The 17991-nt window shown below is 53.4% G+C and overlaps 1 protein-coding gene across 2 annotated transcripts in view; it reads left to right on the forward strand.

The window, feature by feature from the left end:
- Positions 1–17257, forward strand: part of ACVR1B (activin A receptor type 1B) — a 34302-nt gene extending 17045 nt beyond the window's left edge. For both annotated transcript variants that reach the window (XM_047786666.1, XM_047786667.1), the window contains exons 2-9: positions 731–970; positions 1736–1984; positions 4761–4991; positions 8049–8216; positions 9212–9368; positions 10595–10719; positions 14589–14719; positions 17132–17257. In XM_047786666.1, coding sequence (XP_047642622.1) covers positions 731–970; positions 1736–1984; positions 4761–4991; positions 8049–8216; positions 9212–9368; positions 10595–10719; positions 14589–14719; positions 17132–17257 — 1427 coding nt within the window. The remainder of the gene's footprint in view (positions 1–730; positions 971–1735; positions 1985–4760; positions 4992–8048; positions 8217–9211; positions 9369–10594; positions 10720–14588; positions 14720–17131) is intronic.
- Positions 17258–17991: the final 734 nt, after the last annotated feature.

Consider the following 17991-nt stretch of genomic DNA (forward strand, 5'->3'; position numbering starts at 1 on the left):
CCCAATGTGGCTCAGCGGTAATGAACCTGACTGGTATCCATGAGAACATGGGTTTGATCCCTGGGCTCGCCCAGTGGATTAAGGTTCTGGTGCTGCTGTGAGCTGTGGCTATGGCGTAGGCTGATGACTACAGCTCCGATTCGACCCCTGGCTTGGGAACTTCCGTATGCCGTGGGTGCGGCCTTAAAAAGACCAAAAAAAAAAAAAAATTAAGTCTAAGTCCAAAGCAGAGATAAAAAGGCAGTTTCTCTGTTTCTCGTAGGCATAAACTAGAACCCTAAGAGGAAAATGATGGCGCCCAGAAAGCCTTGGTTGAGAGCTGAATAAACAGGTGGAAAGGGTAGGCCCCCGTTGATGATATCATCATTCTGGCACCATCTCTCTTAAAAGTGCTGCATTTTGCTTTTTTGTTTTGTTTTTGTTTTGCTTTATTAGGGCTGCACCCGCAGCGTATGAAGGTTCCCAGGCTGGGGTCAAATCCGAGCTACAGCTGCCAGCCTACACCACAGCCACGGCAACCCCGGACCCTTAACCCACTGAGCGAGCACAGGGATTGAGCCCACATCCTCATGGATATTAGTTGGATTCATTTCTGCTGCACCAGGACGGGAACTCCCAAGCGCCACACTTTGGAGCCTCAGGCCGGCTAGGAGGTTGTCGTCTAAGTCGGGAGAGCACCTGGGATGAGAGCTCGCGGTGATGTCAGTGTCCCCTCCCCACTTTGCCGCAGCTCTGCTCTGTGCCTGCACCAGCTGCCTCCAGGCCAACTACACGTGTGAGACGGATGGGGCCTGCATGGTTTCCATTTTCAACCTGGACGGGATGGAGCACCATGTGCGCACCTGCATCCCCAAGGTGGAGCTGGTCCCCGCTGGGAAGCCCTTCTACTGCCTGAGCTCTGAGGACCTGCGCAACACGCACTGCTGCTACACCGACTTCTGCAACAAGATCGACCTGAGGGTGCCCAGCGGTGAGTGGACACCCTTGTTGGACTATTGGCGCGCCATGGAGGTAGGGCTCCCCCTCGTTTCGTCCTTCTCTATTCCGCCCCCTTCCCTCTGTTTGCTGATAGGTAAAGGTGCCCTTGGGATGCGCCCAGAGGTGACACGGGCTGGGATTCCTCCCAGTCCAGTTTGTAGATGCGAGGATGGGGGAGTCGGATTGTCGAGTGAGGCGCAGGGGTGCAAGCTGCGTCTTGGGCAGTGGCCGAGCCGCCCCGGGCAGCAGGCCAGGCGTGGGAGAGCCAGGCAGGGGTCCCCGCGGGAGGGTCTGGGGCTGATCCCAGAGGAGGCGGCCCCTCGGCCACGTGAAGGGAGCTTCTGGTATGATGGTGGCGGCAGACTGGCAGGGGGACTAGAGCTGGAAAGGACAGTGACCAAGGCTGAGGAGTACCAGGCACCGCCGTTTAGGAGGTGTCACTGGGAGACGGAGGAGCAGGCGCGAGATGGCAGGCAGAGGAGCAGGACCTGGCGGGGGCCTGGGGCGCGGAGGCCAGAAGGGCACTGAGAAACACTGAAAGGACAGAGCGGGTGGTGGGCCTGACCCGCAGAGGGTGCCCTGACGGGAGCGGCCGGCATCTGAGAGCGCCCAGGCAGACAGACTCGCCCCGTACGACCAGCGGGGTCAAGGGCACTGTGAACGCAGAGAGGAGGTGGGGGGGATCCGGGGTAGAGGAGGCCGCAGCGTTCCCTCGTCTTCACTCTCTTCTTTCCCTCTCCTCTCTCACCTGCCCCAGGTCACCTCAAGGAGCCTGAGCACCCCTCCATGTGGGGCCCCGTGGAGCTGGTGGGCATTATTGCTGGCCCAGTGTTCCTCCTGTTTCTCATCATCATCATCGTCTTCCTTGTCATTAACTACCATCAGCGAGTCTATCACAACCGCCAGAGGCTGGACATGGAGGACCCCTCGTGTGAGATGTGTCTCTCCAAGGACAAGACGCTCCAGGACCTCGTCTACGACCTCTCCACGTCGGGGTCGGGCTCAGGTACACGCGGCTTCAGGCCTCGCTCGAGTCTGTCGTTACCCTTCATCACTGCCTGCCAGCAGGATGGAGCCTTCCAGAAGAAGGCTGGCCTTTTGGTGTCATAGTTCCCCCACTTTCGGAGTCTGACACGGAATAAGAGAAGAGAGTGGGTTCACGGAAAATCGTTCACTCTCTGGAATTCCAAAGGTCAGGTGCAAGCCTCTCCATTCCGGAGTCCCTGCCGCTCTTCAGGTCTTAGAGCCGTACAGCTATTAAAATGCGCCTGGTTCCACCTGAGCAGCGGAGTGCTCAGCTTTAGGGCCCCTTTTGAGAAACAGGAGTGTGCCGGGTTCCTGTGAGGTGGTGGCAGCTAATCATTGATCTGCGAGCAACCGCAAGGGGAGTTTAAGGACACCGAGTAAAGCCGAGAAAGCCAGGCTGGGTGAATCATTGACTTGTACCGGTTGCCCAAGGGGTTTTGGTGGCAGTTAAAATAAAGGCAGCGGGGGCTTCCAGCAGGGCGAGAGCACTGCTTCCGGGCTTCTTCTTGGTAAGCGAGCCTTTCTTAGGTGGCCCTCTCTTGAGACTCGACCTTTGGATGAAGGGGGCTGGGTTCTTCCGGTTTCAGGTTAGAGCCCAGCTAGCTAAAGAGTCTTTTTTGAAGATAAACAATTATTTTTGTGACAGTGAGATTCCGTTCCCGTAGGAAACGTCGTCTGCCCAGGTCGCTGTTGTCCTCCTAACTGAAACATGCAGGATGGGACTTGTGAGGGTTGTGTGTTTATGTGTGTTTTCTCGCCACATGACGAGACCCTTCTGTAGGGAACTTACGCCACCAGTCAGGGCCAGACACCCCTCCTTGAGCGCAGGAATACTTTGGGGCCTGACATCTCCTGAATTTCCGTGGTTTTGCCTTTATTAAGCTCTGCAGTAGAGAGTGCCAAAATGATGGATATATTTAAAAGCTGCATATTTTTAGGACAAGAGAAAATATATGGCTTGTTCTTTGCTGAAAGAGGGTAGGGCAGTGGTTAGAACTGACTGACACAGTGAGTTGATTTGCTGCTGCTGGAGGAGGGTAGCTTGGGTTTTTCAGAGTCTTTTTTAAGATCAGGATTAGCTGAGTCTAGGAGAGGTCCAGGGCAGTTACCTGGTCATTTGGAGTAAAACTATTCAAGACTTTTTCTCTCTGGGTAGTTTAGTTCATTCTGAATTCAGAATATGCAGAGCTTCCAAGATGTTGGGAGTTTGCATTCTGTGGACTTAAATCAGTCCTCACCGCTTGTGGGACTTTTAGTTTGCACGAGCAAGTGCGTGGTGAATGCCCTCTGGACGACCCAGGGTAGGCGAGAAGAGAAAGAGCCAGCGTTGGACAGAAGAGCCGGGCAGAGAGGGGAAGGGCCTCAGAGGAGGTTGTGGCGAAAGGGGTCTCGAAGACTTCGTTAGAAGTCTTGAGAGCGGAAAGGGCAGGGAACATTCCAAACCAAGGAAGAACCCTTGGGCAGAAGGACAAAAGGCATGAAAACGTTCACCGAGTGTTTAGGGAGCGACAAGAGGCCCGCGTGTTGTGCCCACGCCAGAGCAGGAGCAGGCTGCCCGGGTGGAAGCACTGGGGGTCCTGCTTTACCTAGGGAGCTGGAGGCATCTACCAGGCCTCCGTGTGAGAAAATCAGTGCCCGTGTCTTCGTGCAGAAGCAGTTCTGGCAGTGGTGTAGTGGGGGGTTCACTCATTTACCAGCCCCCTCTAGGGAGGGCAGGGTGGGAGCCCATGGGATGGGAGGCAGAGAGACCGAAAGACCAGAACTAGGTCAGGCGTCCAGGGCATGAGGAGGAGAGGGCCGCACTGGGAAACACTCGGGGTGGTATGCTGCCGCGGTTAAAATCGTAAAGCTGGGAGTCAGGCCTGGACCTGACTCCCCGCCCTGCAGTTTATGGCTTGTGTGAATGAATGACTTAACCCTCCCCCTGGCACCTTAGTTTTTTTCCTTCGTACAATGGGGAGGATAACAATACCTACCCTTTAGGTGGTTGTGAGGAAATGAAATAACTTATGCAAACCCTTAGCATAGTGCCTCATGCACGGTGGCATACAGCAAGCAACTTCGGAGCTAATAACACATTTGTTCATTTGGTCAGAGAGAAGGAGACAGGTCACAGTCGTGGTGGGGTGATTGGCTGGCCAGGGAGACACTGCGTGAGTCAAATGAGGCCAACAAACGAGTCCTTTAAAGACAGTAAAGTTAATCTTGGAACAAGCACGGGTAGTTCCCACCCGGTTCTGCATCTGGAGTGCCCACCAGAGCAGAGCTTGGAGCTCTCTGGAGAGAGGTGGGCAGGCCCTGACCACCGTGGGCTTTGCCATGGGCCGCGCAGCACTGCCCTCTTGTGGCTAGTGACTGGAACGGCCAGGAGGTGGCTCCCAGCCTTCAATCCCCCACGTTCCTCTTCCACAGACAGCAGCCCTGGGTGGATTGGCCCCCAAGAGGCTGGCTGGAGAGTTGCTAAATCGGTCCGACATTTATATTCAGATCTCTCCACCGTACCTACCAGGAGAACTTGCCTAGAGGAGGAACAGCGAGTTGCATGCATTTCCCCTTCCGTGTTCACTTACTCGCAGTGCTGCCCAGCTTAGCCCTCTGTGGATTAGCCGGACGGTGCAGGGGCCGCCACAGCCCTCCATGGTCAGAGGCCAAGTGTGGAATGGGGTGAGGGCTCTTCCAGAGTGGTGCTGAGAGAGGGGGTTGCGGAGTTCAGCAGACACACAGTGTCATCTTTCTTTCCATTCTCTGGTCCATAGGGTTACCCCTTTTTGTCCAGCGCACAGTGGCCCGAACCATCGTTTTGCAGGAGATTATTGGCAAGGGCCGCTTTGGAGAAGTGTGGCGTGGCCGCTGGAGGGGTGGCGACGTGGCTGTGAAAATATTCTCCTCTCGCGAAGAGCGGTCTTGGTTCCGGGAAGCAGAGATATACCAGACGGTCATGCTGCGCCATGAAAACATCCTTGGCTTCATTGCTGCCGACAACAAAGGTAACAGGCTGGGTTTGGGTACACAGCGTCCCAAGGCCAGCAATGGTCCCAGCTGGAGGGGCGACTGGGGGCGCTGTGGGACAGCACTCTTCTCTTTGCCTTCGGAGTTATTACCCATAGAAGAAGAACCCAGATAAGGCAATGGTTTTCAAACTTCTTCTGTGACAACCTTATATAGAAACCCAGGTTATTGGAGTTCCCGCTGTGGCACAGGGAGTTAAGTTACGGCATTGTCTGTGCAACAGCTCAGGTCACAGCTGTGGCTCACATTCAGTCCCTGGCCCAGGAACTTCCATGTGCTGTGGGTGTGGCCATTAAAAAAAGAAAGAAAGAAAGAAACCCAGGTTATTAAGCAAGTAAATGAGCAGTTACTAAGCCGATAAATAAGATAAACCCTTATCCTACCTGTTTACCTTCCCATCTCTGAGACTCCCACGCCCACCCTCAGGGTAGTCCCTCCAGGGGCTCCAGTAAATTTGCCTTGAAAATAACTGGAACGAAGAGGTGTGGCCTCAGCCCCCTCCAGGAGAGGACAGTCCGAGTACAGCACGCGGTCCGTGCTCGGTGACAGCGCAGCATCTTCCCCATGATGGCCGTGGAGCTGGCGCAGCGGGGCCATGCCTGCCTCCCACCAAGGGCTCCCCGAGGTCTCCAGGCTCAGCTTTTGGTCGGCTTGTACCTGAGGTTCCTTAGTGCCTCCTCCCTCGCTCTGCTGATTTTGCTTCTTTTTGGAGTCTCTCTGGTGAGCTCATTTTTAAGGACCTCGCTGACTGGCAGAGTTCAGTAAACTAACGCTTGATTGTAGGAAGTAATCAAACAACAACTGTTCTGCTGGGCACAGATTGGGGGTGAGATGGAAGCCATGGAGGTCACACTTGAGCTTGATTGAGTTGAAGATTGCAGGAGTTGGTCAGAAAGAAAAACCGGTGAGAAGAGCACTCCAGACACCTGTGCAGAGACGAGGGACCTTTGGGAACCTGCAGGTCGATTAGAATGAGCGAGCCAAAGACATGGGTGGAGAGGTGGCAGAGTCAGGTTAAAAAAGGCCCCCCCCCCACTTTTTTTTTCTGACTGCACCTGCAGCATGCAAAAGTTCCCAGGCCAGGGATTGAACCCAAACCACGGCTGTAACCAGAGCCACAGCAGTGACAACTCCTAATCCTTAACCCACTGAGCCTCGAGGGAACTGCTAAAAGGGGCCTTTTTTTTTTTTGTCTTTTTGTTGTTGCTATTTCTTGGGCCGCTCCCGAGGCATATGGGAGGTTCCCAGGCTAGGGGTCGAATCGGAGCTGTAGCCACCGGCCTACGCCAGAACCACAGCAACTCGGGATCCGAGCCGCGTCTGCAACCTACACCATAGCTCACAGCAACGCCGGATCGTTAACCCACTGAGCAAGGGCAGGGACCGAACCCGCAACCTCATGGTTCCTAGTCGGATTCGTTAACCACTGCACCACAACGGGAACTCCTAAAAGGGGCCTTTTTGAGAGAATTGTACTTTATCCTGACGTAACGGGTAGTAATTGAAATTTCATTCACTGATTCAGTAATGCTCACGGCCTGCCGTTTGGTCCTGGGATCATCACACGTAAGAAACAGACCCAGTCCCCGCCCTCGTAGCACCCAGGAAGAGGGGGCCGAACACATGTGGGGGGTAGTGCCCCTGAACCAGAGGGGCCGTGGGGAGATGCCCTTTCCATTTTTGAAGAGTGTCTCCGGCAGTCAGGACGTAGCTTGCTGCATGGTCCAGCGATTTTTAGAATTCCGCGTCGACAAAGACTACGAAAGATGCTAAGTGTGTGTCTTTCCTTCCTAAAACAACAGCGGGCTGCTCATTCCTTGCATTGCTGTGGGGGGTTGTAGTGGCCTCAGCTGCCCCAAAGCTGAACAGTCTTAGACTCACACCAGGGAGGAAGGGGAAGCTGTTCGTTTTCAAAACAGCCTCACCTTTTGACGGTGAATTTAAATCTTACGTATATTTTAAAAGATCAAGAGCCGGCTTCTGTTTTGACTGATGGACAGGGTCCTCGAGACGTCAGAGGCAGGCCGAGCGGAAAGGGCGTGTTCAGTGGACCCTTCATTCGCGTAATCAGAGAATTCACTTGGTGCTTTGCCAGGAGCCACTCCCTGTATTGATTCTGGCAGCTCGTAGGAGCAGGCGCTGGCCGTTGAACCCCACAGGAGGGCCAGGGGAGGAGGAAGATCGGCCTCCTTCTTGTCGCCTTTTTAACATGATAGATGCAGTAGAGTGTCCTGGGACCGGGCCGACCTGGAATTTGCGACAGCTCAGTCCTGTGTCCGGTCTTCTTATGGACAGCAGCACGGGCTCATTAGCTTACCAGCCCTGGGGTTTCTGTCTTCTCCCTCCCTTCCTCCCGCCCCTCCTTCCCACCCGACCCTGCACCCCGCCCTGCCCCGCGTGTGCAGTGTGTGCTGTTGCCTTCTGAGGGTAAGAGGCGGAGATCCTCTGGAGGACTGGGAAGCGTGCTCTTTGTGCATGTGCGGCCTGGAACACAGCAGTGCACAAAGGACTCTTTCCTCCTCCACGGAGAGCTCACTGCCTGGAAGGAGCAAGGCACTTCCAGGCCACAAGTGAGCCTGGTGCTTTGGGCGGGGGGCGCTGTGCTGGAGCACAGAGGAGGGCCCGCCAAGCCTTCCTCCCTGGCCGGGGTGGATGCAGCCAGCCGTGGTGTGGCTGAGCAGGTCTTGTCGGAATCAGAAGCAGTGTTGCAAAGGAAACAGGTGATTCTGTCACTTTCTCTAAGCCCGTGCTCCCTCTTGGGAATGCCTCCCATTGCAAACTTGGTGTGATAAAGAAGCGTGGTTCAGCATCCTCCAGCCACCTTCAAGAAGTAAAGGAGCAGGTCTGAGAAGGAAAGGCCATCCCCCTGTCCTTCCTGGAGCCTAAAGCCCAAGGCGACCGCGGATGAGACAGCACAGTGGGGCCTCAGGAGACATGGGAGCCAGGAGCGGGAATTCAGGGCTCTAGCAGGTTGGCATCGCACCTTTTTGCGGGTCGTCGTGCCTGTTCTGGAATTCCTCTGTGGTTCTCTGCAGATAATGGCACGTGGACACAGCTGTGGCTCGTCTCGGACTACCACGAGCACGGCTCCCTGTTTGACTACCTTAACCGGTACACGGTGACCATCGAGGGGATGATCAAGTTGGCCCTGTCTGCCGCGAGCGGGCTGGCACACCTGCACATGGAGATCGTGGGCACCCAAGGTCAGTGGCCCCGCCGAGGCCTGTCCCCCCACCAGCTCCCAGAGCCCCTCTCTGCTCGGAAGCGGGACTTGGGCCTCAGGAGCTGGGGTCTAGCCCAAGCGAGAGGGGTGGGAAGTTCCCTCCAGTGAGAACAAAAGGTGCCCCTGCCTTCAGATCTCTCTCAGGGCCTCCACATCGGACATGGTGGTTGTCCCCGCAGGCTGGGCCTGGTGTGGTTGTCGGTTGGGGAGCTGGCATTGACCGTGTGGTCATCTCAGACACCCACCGGTCACAGGGAAGGGAGGGGACCGAGGAGGCCAGGCGGACTGCCACTCTGAGCAGCGCTCTCGTGAGCCCACACGCTCACTGTCGGGACCGCTCGGTGGGTTGGACTCCGGGCTCTGCTAACCTAGGACGGTCCTCCGGGAGGAGAAGGACCTTGGGTGTCCCTGCTTGTCGACAGAGGCGGCTCTTTGGGAGCACTCTTGGCACAGTGGCACGTGGCTCCCTGGTGCCTGGTTGACCAGCAGCAGCTCTCGCCTGCCCTGGCGGATGACCAGGCGTGAAAGTTTGACCCCGTCCCTAGTTCTGCAGTGATAGTGGCCTCTTTGGTCTGAGAGCCTGGCCAGCACAGCAGCTTTTCCCTGAAACCCTCAGCAGTCCTTCCCCGGGGCGTGTCCGTTCACGGAAGGCGAGCAGGGGTGGTGTTGATGTGGTGACGGTGGCCAGGGGCCCTGCCCTGCCAAGCTCTCGACTCACCTGCGCTGGTGCATTTACTCTTCATAACATGCCCGTGAAGTGAGTACTGGTGTTTAGTCTCATTTTATGGATGAGAAGCTCAATGTATCGATGGGTTAAGTTGCATTTCCAGGGTTACTGGGTTAGTGGGAGGCAAAGCTAGGACTCGAACCCACACCATCCGGCTGCAGAGGCTATGCTTTTACTGCTTATACTGCCTTTCTTTAAAGATCGCCCCCCCCCCACACACACACACCTTTTTTTCTTCCTTCTGCCAGGGAAGCCTGGAATTGCTCATCGAGACTTAAAGTCAAAGAACATCCTGGTGAAGAAGAATGGCATGTGCGCCATCGCAGACCTGGGCCTGGCCGTCCGTCACGATGCCGTCACTGACACCATTGACATTGCCCCTAACCAAAGGGTGGGAACCAAACGGTAGGAAGGCCCTGGCCGCCGCCCCTGCTCAGCTCTCGTCCTCAGTAGCCCACGAGCACCCTCGCCGATCAGCGCAGGAGGAGTGGGTGCGGTTCTTGCTCTCAGACAGCTGGCAGTTGAGTTGAACACCTGCCCCCTCCACCTGGAAAGCCACATGGGTTGCATGGAGCAGATGCGAGTGCCAGGAGCATAGCTCCATAGACCTGTGTGCGAGTTGGGCAGGGGATGCAGTGGAGAAAGAGAACCTGGAGCAAGACTTGGAAGGGGCAGCGGCCCCAGGCTTGGCTAGGGGACAGGGGAAGGGTTGCAGTGGTGGCCCGGCAGGACCCTCCAGGCGGCAGGGAGGGTGTTTGCTGGGGTTTATAGAGCAGGTTTGCCAGGGTGGAAATGAGGGCCTCCCTTAAAGGTTATGGGCCTTCTTCCCGCTCCATTCAGAAGATGGAAAGAGAACTTTCCATGGGCTGGAAGAGGAGGTCTCATTTCTGCTAAGTCTCAGAGAGTGTCAGTAAATTGCGCTGCTGCTCTTTCCTCTTCCTTTTGAGGCAGCTACCCAGACTTCCAAGTGTGTGGGGGGGGGAGGGGGGAGTGGCCCAAGTAGTAATAATGAACTAACTGAGGGGGACTTTGATGACCACCTAGAATTAATTTTCGGTTATCGACACAGATAAAATAACAAAAGAAGTTCAGATAGATTTTAAGCTCAACGCTCAACGCATCACTGGCTACATTCAGTAAAGCCCACAACCCCAGTAGCAACCAGATATGTACTGTTCCTGCTCTGTGACCCACATACACGTACCTTTTCCAGGAAATGGAAACACACTTAAAATAAATCTTGATGGTTAAAAAAGGGGTAGATGATGGGACATGATGGAGGATGATCTGAGAAAAAGAATGTGTGTGTGTGTGTGTGTGTGTGTGTGTGAGAGAGAGAGAGAGAGACTGGGTCACTTTGCTGAAATTGACAGAACACTGTAAATCAACTGCAATGGAAAAAATAAAAATCACTTTTTAAAAAAAGAGGTAGAAATAAGAATAGCCTAGTGTCACCAAACCTACGCCAAGGTATTTGGATTCGAATCCAAAACATGGGAGTTTGCAGTGACAAGACCCCATCAGTCTTGGGGTGGTGCTCTCCCACCTTCAGGGGGCCCCTGAATCGGTACTTTGAGTCAGGAGAGAAGTGGTCATTAGCCGTGATGATCACGTGTCCTTTGCTGTTGCAGATACATGGCCCCCGAAGTACTTGATGAAACCATCAACATGAAGCACTTCGACTCCTTCAAGTGTGCGGACATCTATGCCCTCGGGCTCGTGTATTGGGAGATTGCCCGAAGATGCAACTCTGGAGGTACCTTTCCTCTTGCCTTCTCTTGCTCCTGCTTCCCAGGACCACCTGAGGGGGCTGGTGTTTGACTGCCACCTTCCTTCTCACAACCCATCGGATGCCTGGGCCAGAGCCCGTCACACTCGGGACTCTCAACAAAGAGGAGGGAGGGGACCTTGGGGCTACGGGACCAAGGGCGTGTTTGCTCTTTGGACCAGCTTATTGAATCGGGTTTTATGTTATGGTGACTGTTTCAGAGGCTCACCTGGCCTTTTTTTTTTTTTTTTTTTTGACATATTGCCTTTATTGGTCTGTGGAGGTTGGGAGAGCCTTGGGCAGGAATAGCACAAGACTCATGCAGGGCTGCCTTCACACAGGAGGCAGGGTTTTCTGACACACGGGCTCTTGAGCCATGTCCCTGGGGAACGTGAGGTTTCATTGGCAAAATAATAGTGATGATTTCTTACGTGGTGGAAGGAAAACTGCTCAAGCGTAGAATTTTCCCACAGTGAGTTTTTTCTTCGGGAATTTTTTTCTTAAATCTTTGGTATTTACAACCATTCCGTCATGTCAGACCCTAGTGAAAGGTAGTAGCAGACTTAGCTGAAAACAGTTTTATCATCAGCTTAGTGCATCAGAATGTTAACGGTGACTTCCAAGGATTCTGCCATGGGATCCAGTCTGAGATCCACTAGACCCCTGCCCTCAGCCATTTCTATTGCAGGCCAGTGGAAGTGAATTAAATGGAATTTGATTGATTAGAAAGAACGATGAGTGTTCCAGCAGAGCCCTTCCCTGTAGTACTGCCTTTTTCCGCCCATGACGTGTTTGGTAAGATCCGAGGCATGGAGGAGGCACCCAGGGATTATTCATGGAATTGTACCCCTTTTTGGTCATGATACGCAGATTAAACAGTCAAGGTAAATCTGGTCACACAGGTTTTAAATTGTGGACCGGGTAAATTTTTCTTTCTCGGAGTGCTCTGGCGGCCTCGTGGTTAAGGGCTCAGCATTGTTCCTGCTGTGATGCAGGTTCAATCCCTGGCCTGGGAGCGTCTGCCTGCCAGGGATGTGGCCAAGACAAAAATTTTTTTTTCCTTTCCCTAGACCATCCAGAAATTGGGGCTAAGTATGTAATAACAGCGCTGACATTTGTCCACCACTTGCTCAGCATAAGCTCATTTCGTCTTCACTTCAGCCTGACCCAGCGGGCACTATTATTGCCATCACTTTGCAGATGAAAAGAAAGAGTCACAGAGAGATTAGGTAATTTGTCCAAAGTCACACGGCTAGTAACCTAGGATTCAGACTCTGGTGAGCTAAGGCTAGAGTTTAAATTTACTGCTCCTCAGATAATTACCAAGTCAGACTCTATTTAAAACTCTGTCCCTTGGAGTTCCCCTTGTGGCTCAGTGGTTGACAAATTCGACTAGGAACCATGGGGTTGCAGGTTCGAGCCCTGGCCTCGCTCAGTGGGTTGGGGATCCAACGTTGCCGTGGGCTGTGGTGTGGGTTGCGGACACAGCTCGGATCCTGCGTTGCTGTGGCTGTGGTTTGGGCCAGCAGCTGCAGCTCCAGTTGGACCCCTGGCCTGGGAGCCTCCATGTTCCGCGGGTGTGGCCCTAGAAAAGACAAAAAGACAAAAAAATTCTGTCCCATCAGCCCAGGACAGTAGAATTTCTTCTGGAAAAAGGCATGAGAAAGTTACATTTGATCTTTAAAATTTTTATTATGGAAAATATTTCAGTTTGTAGCTGTAGAGATAAGGATTTAAAAAATGTAGTACGATTATCACACTTTAAAAAGTGGATAGTAATTTTTAATATCATTTATCATTAGCCAATATTGAGATTTTTCCCAATTGTCTCCTAATTTTTTTAAGTAGCAGTTTGTTAAATAAGGTTTCAGGAGTTCCTGTTGTGGCTCAGCGGGTTAAGAACCTGACTAGTATCTGTGAGGATTTGGGTTTGATCCCTGGCCTCGCTCAATGAGTTAAAGATCCAGCGTTGCCATGAGCTTCGGCATAGGTTGCAGATGCGACTTGGATCCTGCCTTCCTCTGGCTGTGGTGTAGGCCGAAAGCTGCAGCTCTGATTCGACCCCTAGCCCAGGAACTTCCACAAGCTGAAGGTGTGACCCTAAAAAAAAAAATCAGGGTTCAAATAACGCCCAGCCACTGCAGTTGATCGATGCCCTCTGAAGTCTCTTTAATCTACAAGTGCCCCTCCGTTTTGTGTTTTTTTTTTCTTTTGTCTTTTGTTGTTGTTGTTGTTGTTGCTATTTCTTGGGCCGCTCCCGCGGCATATGGAGGTTCCCAGGCTAGGGGTCGAATCGGAGCTGTAGCCACCGGCCTACGCCAGAGCCACAGCAACACGGGATCCGAGTCGCATCTGCAACCTACACCACAGCTCACGGCAACGCCGGATCATTAACCCACTGAGCAAGGGCAGGGACCGAACCCGCAACCTCATGGTTCCTAGTCGGATTCGTTAACCACTGCGCCACGACGGGAACTCCTCTCCGTTTTTCTTTTTTTTTTTTCTTCTGTGTTTTTAAAATCAGAGAATCCAGATCTTTTGTCCTGTAAGGTTTTTGTATCTAGATTTTCCTGATTGCCTCTTCATAGAATTCACATATTTGACTGTTTCTGTGAATTTCCTATGCGAGTTACATTTAAAGACTAGAATCAGGAGTTCTCAGTGGGTTAGGGATTCGACATTGTCATACCTGTGGCTCAGGTCACTGCTATCGCACAGATCTGATCCCTCGTCCAGGAACTTGTGTGTGCTGCTTTTTTCCACCTATGATGTCAGTGTGGCCAAAAAAAAAAAAAAAGACTAGAATCATTTCCCCTCAAATCCTTCTGTTAAAAGGCACATATGGGAGTTCCCGTCATGGCGCAGTAGTTAACGAATCCGACTAGGAACCATGAGGTTACGGGTTCGGTCCCTGCCCTTGCTCAGTGGGTTAAGGATCCGGCGTTGCCGTGAGCTGTGGTGTAGGTTACAGACGAGGCTCGGATCCCGCGTTGCTGTGGCTCTGGCGTAGGCTGGTGGCTACAGCTCCGATTCGACCCCTAGCCTGGGAACCTCCATATGCCGAGGGAGCGGCCCAAGAAATAGCAAAGAGACAAAAAAATAAATAAATAAATAAAAATAAAAAAATAAAAGGCACATATAATGCTGGTTCTCTCTTTTTTTGTGATATTAATAGCCATCTTTGATCATTGTCCAAATCTAAATTCATTAGAGGTTGAAAAATACCAATATTCAGATTCTGTCAAAGTTCATCTCTTTTCCTTTTTTTTCCTTTTTCTTTTTTTTTTTTTTAAAGATTTCTTCTTTAAGGAGAAACTTTCCCAAATTGTCTATTCGGTTACCAAGATGTATAGTTTGAGTAGGAAAGGCAGGAACAATACTTGGTTCTTTCTGTTTCTTTACCATTTTTCAAAATAATGAGTTTATTCTCTTTCATCCTACAGAGACGACTGTGGGGGGTGGGGGTAGGGGGGTCTTGGTTCATTTGTTTGTTTGTTTTTAGTGTCATCATGAACAGGGGATTTAAAATATTTGTTTCCGGTCAAGTCATAAGTCTTACTTTTGCTTAAACGTTCTCACCTTTGGCCAGTTGGGAGTTTTTCAAGTGGGTATATCTTTTGACGTGACTTCAGTATCTTTGGTAGCGTCCTTGCTTTTTGGTATGAAAAAGATGTTCCTGGCTAACCGTGTGTATCTCCTGTCCCATACCTGGAGGTGACCAAGCCCTCCAAGGAGCCCGAGGTCCTCTTCGTGGGAATTGGTCTTTACAGGTCACAGTGTGGGCGTTGCCACTGGCCGGTGAGTAAGCTCTTCCTTCTGATAACGCTGGTGGATATTTTCTTTTCTCCCATGTCCAGGAGTCCATGAAGAATATCAGCTGCCATATTATGACCTAGTGCCCTCTGACCCTTCCATCGAGGAGATGCGGAAGGTCGTATGTGACCAGAAGCTGCGTCCCAACATCCCCAACTGGTGGCAGAGTTATGAGGTAAGAGGGTCCCCTCTCCTGCCCCTTTTCCACCTGCCTAATTTCTCCATTTTGGGAAAGTGTTTCCCAGCGCCAACCCCAGGGCTTCCCCCTGAGCGTGTCATTTATTATACGTTACTCCGCGCTGCTATGTTACACACTAAGCCCCGAGGGGCCGCAGCCCCTTGTCCCAGCTCCTCTTTGGAATCAACAACCTGGAAGAAGAAAAAGGCTTGGTCCCAGGACACAGATAGGGACAAAACAAAGACTTGAGTGGGAGTTGTTAGACCTGTCCAACTGGAAAAATGGCTCTGGAGCCACAGGGGTGGGCCGAGCTCTCAGGGGAGTTGAGAAGAGGCATCCACAAGGGGTGTAGAATGAGGGTGGGACTCGCTGAGAAGGGCGTTCCTCAGTGAGGAAGGGGCCTTTCTAAAAACTCAAAGCTGGGAGTTGCCCTTGTGGCTCGGTGGAAATGAGTCCAGCCTGCATCCATGAGGATGTGGGTTTGATCTCTGGCCTCGCTCAGTGGGTTAAGTATCTGGCATTGCCATGAGCTGTGGCGTAGGTCACAGATGCAGCTCGGCCCCTCCCTTGCTGTGTCTGTGGCGTAGGCCGACAGCTGCAGCTCCCACTTGACCCCTAGACTGGGAACTTCCATATGTTGCAGGTGTAGCCCTAAAAAGAAAAAACAAACAAGCAAACAAAAAGCCCATAAAACAAAAAAACTCAAAGCCAGGACGATGTGGAGAATTTGTATCTGGGCACAGTGGCAGACGAAGTGGGGAGGGAAGGGACAGCATTCGGTGGATGTAATAGAAATGAAGACAGATATCTGATTTAACTTCCTAATAAACATGGAGTTTGGGTTCTGGAGTCTTTGGGGGCACAGGGTTTGTGCACGTGGGCCTCCTCTTCGCTCATGACCAGGCTTGAGGCGTGTGACCACTAGAGGGCAGGTCTGCGTTGAAGACGGAATTAACTTAGCTCACATGTTAGTGATGCCTTCTCTTTGCACAATAGAGCAGCAGTTTCCAAAGTGTTCCTTGGAAGCCTCAGGGTTTATTTGCTTCAGAGGGTAAGGGAAACTGAAAGAGCTGGTCTCTAGCTACCCCGCCCCACTCCCTCCACAGTCAGCTCGGTTTGTACGTTGGGACTCTGCTTAGGACAACGGGTCCCACTGCTAAAAAGAATCTGGAAAACACTGGCCTGAAGCCGCGGTCGCTGACGGCTGACTCCATAGCCCTCAGAAACCAGGAGGGGTCCACAGGTGACCTTGGCTGCCCCCAGTGGTTGCCTGTGTCCTCAAGGCCATCATGCCTCTGAGGAGACTGCCTTTCAGGGGCTCCTCCTGCTCCCCCGGCCGTCTCTGCATGTGAACACGGGCTCACAGCCACTGCGTGTGTGTGCCTGGGAACGTCCCACTGTGCCTGGTTCACATGATACTTTTTTTGTTTTTAACGGCTGCACACGTGACATATAGAAGTTCCTAGGCTAGGGGCTGAATCAAAGCTGCAGCTGAGGCCTGTGCCGCAGCCACAGCCACAGCAACACTGGATCAGAGCTGCATCTGTGACCTACGATGCAGCTTGAAGTAACGCCGGATCCTTAACCCACTGAGCAAGGCCAGGAACTGAACCTGCATCCTCATAGACTATGTCAGGTTCTTAACCTGCTGAGCCATAATCAGAACTCCTCATATGCTGCTGCTGCTTCTTTTTTTCTTTCTTTTTTTTTTTCCCCTTTTTTTGGCCTCCTGAGGCATATGGAGTTCCAAGGCCAGGGATCAGATCTGGGCTACAGTTGCAACCTAAAACCTAAGCTGACAGCTGGGGCAACGCCAGATCCTTAACCCACTACACCGGGCCAGGGAATCAAACCTGTGTCCCAGCACTCCCAAGAGGCCTCCAATCCCATTGCACCACAGCGGGAACTTCTCATATACTTCTTTTAAAGAAACATTTAGAGTTTCTCTATGGTTCAGTGGGTTAAGGATCTGGTGTTGTCACTGCTGTGGCTTTGAGTCGCTACTGTGGCGTGGATTCGATACCTGGGCCTGGAACTTCCACGTGCTGCAGGTGAAGCAAAAAAAAAAAAAAATTAGTAAACAGTCGTAAATATGGACGCTCAAACCTTCCAGAAATGATTTTCAGATCACAGGCTTTTGCAGGTATTTCTCAAGCTCGGCCAGACGATGGGGGATGGCCGGCGGCTGTGCCGGCAGAGGCCCCCTCCCCAGGCTTTCTCCGTGCGCCCGCACACCCTGTCCCTTGAGGAAGAGAGAGCCCAGGGCAGAGGGAAGCTCGCAGGCCTTTCCCTGGGGTCAGAAGGAAGGCGAAGGGGGGGCGGGGGCTGGGGGGGACACGCCTGAGGAGGAGTCTGGGGACCAGAGAGGCGTCCGTGGGGCAGGCTCAGCTGATGCGGGTCTCTGTGCAGGCGCTGCGGGTGATGGGGAAGATGATGCGGGAGTGCTGGTACGCCAACGGCGCGGCCCGCCTCACTGCGCTGCGCATCAAGAAGACCCTGTCCCAGCTCAGCGTGCAGGAGGACGTGAAGATCTAGCCGCCCCTCCCGACACGCCGCCCGGGCAGCGGGAGCTGCAGCCGAGCTGCCGTGTGGAGCAACAATGGAGGCCTACCTCTCGTTTCTGCCCAGCCCTCTGTGGCCAGGCGCCTGGCCCGCAAGAGGGACAGAGCCCGGGAGACTCGCTCGCTCCCACGTTGGGTTTGAGACACGGACACCTTTTATATTTACCTCCTAGTGGCATGGAGCCTCTGAGAGCGAATGGTGTGGAGCCCTCGGTGCCACGACCCGGACTGGCTGTAGTGGGAAGTCCCGCCCGGCCCGGCGCATCTGGCAAGTAGCCTGGCGCGGAACGGCGGCGGCCGGGGAGGGCCCGGGAGGAGCTGAGCGGGGCCGGGGCCGGGGCCGATGGTGCCGAGCGCGAGCTTTCCTCCGGGACCAACCGCAGCGCGGCGAGGCGGCCCAGAGGAACCAGAAGGACGGCCCCTCCTCCCCCGAGGACGCCCGGAGGGACTGCCGGCCGAGGCGGAGCGGGCCGCCCGTCTGTCCAGCCGTGTGTGCATGTGCCGAGGTGCGTCCCTGTTGTGCCTGGTCTGTGCCACGCCCTTACACGTGTGTGTGTACGTGTGTGTCTGTAGGTGCGCACTTAACCTGCTTGAGCTTTCTGTGCATGTGCAGGTCGGGGGTGTGGTCGTCGTGCCGTCTGGTCTGCGTGCTGGTGCCTCTGTCAGTAGCGAGCAGCGTCCTGTTTCCCCAGTGCCCTACCCCCCTTC

This window comes from Phacochoerus africanus, chromosome 7 (assembly GCF_016906955.1).
Source record: "Phacochoerus africanus isolate WHEZ1 chromosome 7, ROS_Pafr_v1, whole genome shotgun sequence".
In the NCBI taxonomy this organism is placed as follows: Eukaryota; Metazoa; Chordata; class Mammalia; order Artiodactyla; family Suidae; genus Phacochoerus; species Phacochoerus africanus.